This window comes from Poecilia formosa, unplaced genomic scaffold (genome assembly GCF_000485575.1).
Source record: "Poecilia formosa unplaced genomic scaffold, Poecilia_formosa-5.1.2 Scaffold1205, whole genome shotgun sequence".
Classification (NCBI taxonomy): domain Eukaryota; kingdom Metazoa; phylum Chordata; class Actinopteri; order Cyprinodontiformes; family Poeciliidae; genus Poecilia; species Poecilia formosa.
The window spans coordinates 13,122-20,580 of NW_006801144.1; the positions used below are offsets into that span (position 1 = coordinate 13,122).

General features: G+C 35.6%; 1 protein-coding gene across 1 annotated transcript in view; it reads left to right on the forward strand.

The window, feature by feature from the left end:
• The window catches only part of LOC103132674 (uncharacterized), a gene marked incomplete at its 3' end in the record, with an annotated part of 20,463 nt that extends 13,023 nt beyond the window's left edge, over positions 1–7,440 (forward strand). The window contains exons 9-11 of the mRNA XM_007544471.2: positions 6,292–6,312; positions 6,534–6,953; positions 7,179–7,440. Of these exons, the coding sequence (XP_007544533.2) occupies positions 6,292–6,312; positions 6,534–6,953; positions 7,179–7,440 (703 nt within the window). The remainder of the gene's footprint in view (positions 1–6,291; positions 6,313–6,533; positions 6,954–7,178) is intronic.
• Positions 7,441–7,459: the final 19 nt, after the last annotated feature.

The following is a 7,459-nucleotide window of genomic DNA, read 5'->3' on the forward strand; positions in this document are numbered from 1 at the left end:
ATGTTTCAGAAATGTATGTTAAACACTGGGGAGGAGCGTCAGTTATCCTGTCCCAAAACTTTGCTCTGAAGCACCTGGACAGAAAACCGTAAGCCCTAGGTAACTTTTGAAAATATTTTACCGGAGCAGGCATTCGTTTCAATGTCATGACCGGCTTTCATACCAATAGAGCAATTTTTGCACCCATGAGAGCGATTTCAAAATTATTTTGGGGTCAAAAATCCACTCTTTTTCTCACTCTAAAAAAGCGGCAGTTAGTTTCAGTTACACTCTAAGGTTCGGCAGTTGGAAATTTCACTCGTTTTTCGCTTTTTACGTCGCCGTCGTAACTCCGATCCCCAATAAAAATAATAGCTCCCTTCTTGGCATCGAGCTATTTGATACCACTTTTGTGGGGTTTCTTGCAGCGGTACGAGCCGCATTAACGGTAATGGAAGAAAAATAAAGATATATATAAACTAGAGAAATAGCTGTTCCTAGCGAAACAGCCGTGAGAATGCATATTTGCAGAATGACTGCAGCAGAAATGGAAGAAAATTAGAGAAAAGCTTAAGAAGTACAAGATAGCAGAAGTGAAACATAGCAACACAAAAACCATAAAGGAGCAGAAGAGGCTGAACAGTTTGATATATGAATTGCTAAAATTGATTAAAGATTTCAGAAGACCTTAAACAATATTAAAACCAGTAGTAGTAGAAGGCATACAGAAAAGTTGAAAAGCTAAAAGATAATAAAATAAAATATATATAGATAATCTTGGTACATAAATTCAAGGTGCTCCGCATTCACCTTTAACATTTTATTTTGTATTTAACTATATCTCTTTTATTAATTTACCATTTCCCTAAATTTAACTCTTTTTTTCAACCAATTTTGTGGGAGCAAACAGGATGAGAAAATTAAATTCTGTTCTCAAGAGATATTTCCTACCAAAAGCCATAACCATCTAAAATAACTATGAACAATTAGAATTTATTAGTTCTAATAACATTTAATTTCTCTTTGGGAACAATGAAATACTTTTAAATTTGAATTTGCATTTCTAAACCAAAAGCTGCAGGTAGTCTTGCTTTTTTAATGACGCTATAGTAAAAATTTGAGATTTAAGCAAGTTTTTTTTTTAAAGGCAGAAAATAATGTTATGATTCTTAATTTTAACCATTAAGGCACAGCTAATACAACACAAATAAGATTATGGGTTTTTAGTTTCTTAAATATTTTTATATGAGAAAATCAAATTCTTAAATACCTGATAAAATATGTGTGTAGAAGTGAGACAGAATAAAAATATTATGGAACAGCAAATAATCAGCATATTTCAAAGCTCAAGAATGTCATGGATATGTAGTTGAACTTTCAATGAAACCTATTGACTGATTTACAGGTTGTATTCTAATCAGGAACAAATGAGAGAAGACAAATCTGGCCAAATTATTATTAAATTGACATAAATTTGGGATGCGGTGTAAACTATATGACAAGTATGCTCTTTCAAGTTAAAGGCAATTTTTTGTCAATCAAGCAGTGCTTAACTGGGAAAGTTAAAATATGAGCAAATAAATTGCATTTGATAACAAATATATGTTGTTCATTTCCAAATGGTGCACTTCTCTCTAGAAGCAATTTCAATGTATCGCTAAAAAATATAACTCTTTCAAAAGTGAAAAACATTAAACTATTAACACCTATGTATGCAAAACAGATGAAGTCATGATTTAAACCCCAAAATGCATTTTAAAACACAAATTTAATGTTGTTTAATTAGATTATTTTCTTTTCCAAATCAAACAAAGAACAGCAACATTTACAGACACATTTTTCACTTTGAACAGAAATTATTACTGTTTTGTTATTTTTTTATTTTCTTGCCAAGGACTTCCATTTTGACTCTAATACTGCCGTTTTCAAGCTCTGGGTCAAACGGCTCCCAAAGTTCAGCAGAAAGCAGGAGTGTGCTGTCGTCCTCCAGAAGTATTTCTTTTACGTTCCTGTCATCTGTTTCCATCACTCCCATGATAACTGCGGCAATGTTTTCTTCTGTTTTAATCTATAATACAAATATTATTTTATATTATAAATATAATCATGTTTGTGAGTTTTTATGTTGTCATCTAAAAACGAGAACAAACAAAAAAAAAACATCAAAACTGAACGTAAAATAAAAGCAGCAACTTGGTTTAGCTTTTATAATATGTACAATTTACTTCTGGCTTATGTTTTCTAAGTTAATTTGTTTTGCGCTTTTCAGCAATCAGGAAGTTCAAAGTGCTTCATATATTAAAAATATCTCAGTCACCAACGGTAAATCAAGCAGCAATAAACGTCACACGACATCATCAAAATCATTAATTTTGTGGATGCTTGTTCCAGATCTGTGGAGCATTTATGTTAAATTCTTGTTTCTCATATTGTTTTGGCAATACATGGTAGAATTGAGCCTGAATTTATTGAACGGTTAATAACTGGATATCAGTTATGATATAATATAATATGATAATGCCAGTGTCGCATTAACACCCCAAATGTATTTATATTTGGGTGTTACATGAACACCCAAATATAATGCAATAATGCATTATATTGGCCCCAATATTGCATTAACATCCAAAGGTGCTTATATTGATCCCAATATAAACACCTTTGGGTCTTAATACAACACTGCCATTTTACTGTGTATATTGGTGATAAGGCATTCACAGACTTTGAAATTGACAAAAAAAATACGTTTAACTCTGAGCAATAGCACTCCAAACTTTGTGTATATCTCAAAAGTTGTGCAATAGGTTAAATTAGAAGGCTTCAATTTTAAAAGATGTCAGTGAAATTTTCTAAACTTAAAATGAAGTTTACTTCCTCAGGAATTTTTAACATACCTCTATTTTGGTGTACGAAGTACTCTGCAGCTGTGGGCCGTATTGGTACTCTTGGCACCTCACATGAGATATTGTGACCGCTTCCCCCACGCTTACTTCGGTTAGGGCTGCGTCCCTCCACAAAGAAACGGCAATCAGGCAGCTGCCCTGTAATTACAAAAATTACTGCCAAATTAGAATGTATCAAGTAGTTCTCCAAAACTCAATAAATAGATAAAACCCACCTATCTACTTTTTCTGACCACCAGCTGCACAACATACAAGCTGGTTTTGTGTCATCAACTTAAAATTTTTCAGATAAGTTCAAAGTTGCAGTAGATAACTTATGCTTTGTACATTTTTCTGTAAACTGTTTCTATGTCTATACTGTAGATGCATCACATATCAACACATCTGATATATCAATATCAGTTGTTCTTGCCATGTGCAAAGATACATATGGAAGTGTATTTTTACACTGCCCAGTACAAAATTACACAAGAGGGTCTCAGCACTGTCAATCGTTAGTGTACATGCTGCTCACGTCCACCCAACACTGTGCAAGGAGTGTTACTGTACTGTTACATGAATCTTCAGTCTTAAGTGCAAATAGCATTAAGAACTTATTTTTCTTCTCCTACAGATTATATTTTTTTAAAGCTAAGAACTGCAGCTTTGAACAAATCTTAAAATAAGTTATCAAACCTGTTTCAGTCGTGCACTGCGAATCGGGACCTCTCCCTTTCCCGATTTCACCATCCTAACTGCGGCAGCCTGAAAAGTACAAAAGAAATTAAATTTAGAGTTCACATATTGTTCTGTAATGGGGCCTTTCATGTTATTCTGTAGTTAATTGTGATCTACAGGTAGCAAATTAAGTGCTATCATATGGGGAAAATTATAAGAAATATAAAAATTCATACCTCGACTATTTCTCCACTTCACTTACCAGCCCTCTTCCTACTGTTAATTCTTCCAAAGACGTCAAAGGGGCTGGTGGATTTATTAAGGCCTGCAGCTTTTCTATTATTGCTGGTGTGACGGCGACTTTTGGCCCCTTAAAAAATTGGGTAGATGGAAGGATGTGCAACATAAATGGCGGCTTATCCCCCCGAAGGGCATAACCCCTCAGAATATATGAGTGGCCCTCTACAATGTTTTTCGTATTTTGCTCAAAAATTGTAAATTTGGTGACAGAGGTGCCATCAGTAATGACGACGTTTTGATTTTTTTTTTTTGGAGGGCTTTTGCCCTCTCCTCTGTCAAGCCCCAGCTAATTGTCCTGTCCTCCTCCTTTATACTTAAAATCATGATATTGACTGGGGGCGGTCTATAGAAGGGAGAGTCAGGCTTTGAAGTCAAAATTTTAGTTAAAGCCATCCTATGGGAAAGAAAAGGAGAAAAACTAAATGTTAATTACAAACGCCATCAACAGTCAACTGTGCCATCTGCTGAGCCCCACACGCTTTTTATCATGTTTTGTTTTTTTGAAGGCCTTTTACCTTCCCTCTACTAGAGTAAGTCTTCAAGCAAAGGCACACAGGAAAACCGCAATGCTTTGCTTTCCACCCTTAGGCTCCTCCCTCTACGTTCGACTTCGTGTTACAATCTTATTTTATCACTAGATGCCAAAAAAAACTGGGTGGTCGGAAGGACATGAAGAATGACTGGGGGCTCATTCCCAAGGATGGCATAACCTCTCATTAAATAAAAAAGTTTTATGTAATGAATTCATGAAAAAATTATTAGAAAAAGAATCAAGTAAAAAATAAGTTAGATTTAGGTATATATTAGATAGAAGAGGGAAAAGTTAGGTTAAGAAAAAAGGTTTGGGTTTGGATAACATAAAAAAAGTTTAGATTAAGAAAAAAGATTTGGGTTTAGGATTAAGGTTGAGCGATTTCACCCTCGAGGTGCGCAGGCCCACCACAATTGGTTCCAACCACTCAAGATCAAGAACAATCTTGAGCAACAGGGGACTATTTTTATGGCAGGTGTAAGGTGCGTAGAATAAAGCTAGCATATTCCAGTGGGTGCAGCTGCTCCATTTGAGCTGGGCTCAAGTGGAGCAAAAATACCCACTCTTCATTTCCAAATGGTGCACTTCTCTCTAGAAGCAATCGCTAAAAAATATAACTTTCAAAAGTGAAAAGCATTAAACTATTAACACCTATGTATGCAAAACAGATAAGTCATGATTTAAAATGCATTTTAAACACTAATCTTGTTAAATTAGATTAAATACATAAATAACATTAACATACTTTTTTTTCATTTTGAATACAAATTATTTCTTTGACATTTTTTGAATCTTTTCCTCTGACTTCAATTCGAGCCTCAATTTTCTCTTGCTTCAACTCCATGTCGAATGGCTGCCATACTGCAGCTGAGACAAGTAGTCATATCATCCTCTAGGAGGACATCTTTCATACTTGTGTCGTCAGTATCCATGACACCGATTAGCTGTAGCTTACATGACGCATGTAAGCTACAGTTTGTACTGTTTCAATTAAAAGAAACATGTTTTCTCACCACTTCTTTGATTCATTTTGTCCAGCTGTCGACTTTAAGTCTGTGTCCATGTCCAACCAGAGCCAGGTATTGTGTTGTTGGTGCTTTTAATCAGTTTTCAGTTAAATTAATTCAATCCAACTCTATATCAGTCACAAAATGTCACCAAAATCACTCTGTCCCTCTAAAATCTTTCAGAAAATCGCAAAAGTGTATTGAACTGTATCGTTTGCTGAATATCGCAATATATATCATATTGTGAGCAGAATATCGTGTATCGTATCGTGAGATTATTGTATCACTACAGCCCTAGAGTATAGCTACTCCTCCCCCCGCCCCTTTTTTTTTTTACAGTTTTCATAAGATGTACTGAAAACCCTGTTCCACCCACTCTTTTTAATTTAACATGTTCTACCTCATTTAAATGAATTTCCTGTTGAAGCCCAATTGTATAACTTAACTTTTTTGAGTTATTGAGTTATTATTTTCCTCTTAATAGCATGATTTACTTCATTAATGTTGTAACTAACAATTTTCAAAGTTGTCATGGTTTTGTAAAAACAAAAGTTATTTTACTTCCCTTCCAAAGTATAATAATACCTTTGCAAACATATTTAACATTTAAAATCAGCTCACCGAGAAACAATGAACAAAATGAATGGGAAAACAGACCTGCATCTTCATAGAACTTCCATATGCTTATACTATGTTCCGCCCTTTTGGCAGAAGCAGGAAGCACTCCTGATGTAAAATGAACGGGTTCACCTGTCTGCAAAGATTAACCAGCCTGCTGCTACAGGAAGTTTACATTTTATTTCAACAGCAAGTTACAAGATTCTGTAGAAAGAATGGAGTCGAACCAGAACCCAGATTAGGTCTTTAAATGAAAAAAGTTCTTTGTTTAACACACCGATTTCTTTCTTTTCAGAAGAAATCAACTCTTGACCTGGTGAGTAAAATTCTTGTGAATGTTCAGTAAACTCTGTGTGCTGCTGCCATTCTGGGTCAGAATTCGCCTGCAAAAGAGATTTTTAATATCAATGGGATTTTTCTAATAAAATAAAGGTTAAAGAATATAACGGCTCAGAATAGTTTGTTTATTTTTAAACTAAAAGTACTTGTGAGGTTATTTGTAATTGGATCTGTTTTTATCTCGTCATCTTGGTCCAGAGAAAAACCATCAGGGATCTGAAGGCCAGTGGAGATCTGGGTCAGAAGGTTCTGACTGTGAAGGTACTGCAGAAGTCCAACCTATGCCAATATCAAATCAAAGCCAATGAGACCAAGTTTCGTTTCTACCTGGGAGTCGCTGATGAGACCGATGCCATCAAGATTCAGGTGTATGGAAAAGAGCGGTTTCCAGCCATTGAGGAGGGTCACTTCTACATCATCAGAGATCCCCTCCTGGATCATCAGAATGTTTTGAAAATTAGTGAAAAAACCAGGATGTCAGAGATCCGCCCATTCAGAGTTCCCAGAAATGTGGAGCTAGAAGCTGAAAAACTTATTTTTAGTCCAGTTTGCAGCATCAGAGACATCCAGAGCTTTGGAGACAAGACGCCAGTGAGTGTTGAAGGCACCGTGAAGGAGGTGAGAGTCATTTATTGAGCTCCTCCGTCTGCTTCTCATGATCAGCATTTAGTTTTTAGAGGTAGGTATTACATCAGAGTTGTGTTTTACAGGGAACCTAAATGCATCATACAGCGTATCTGTAGATCTGACCAACAATGGACAATTGATTATAAAAATGTTAAATTTGCAAAGTGTTTATTTGTTTCCAGAGTCGACTGAATCTTGTGTTTTGGGTTTGAACAGATCGGAGTCATTAAATCCATCAAGATGAAAGCAAAACGGATGAAGAAAGACAAGCAGAACTTTGAGCTGGAGGACGGTACCGGGTCCATCACAGTGGACTTGTGGGGTGAACACACCAAACACCTGAGAGGGATATCAAATGGAGACGTGGTCCTGGTCAACAACTTAAAGACCAATCTCTATAATGACAACGTTTCTTTAAACTCCACTGACTCCACCAGAATCATCAAGGTCAGAATGAAACAAACATTTCAGATTTTCTGTTTGTATTTAATTTGTTC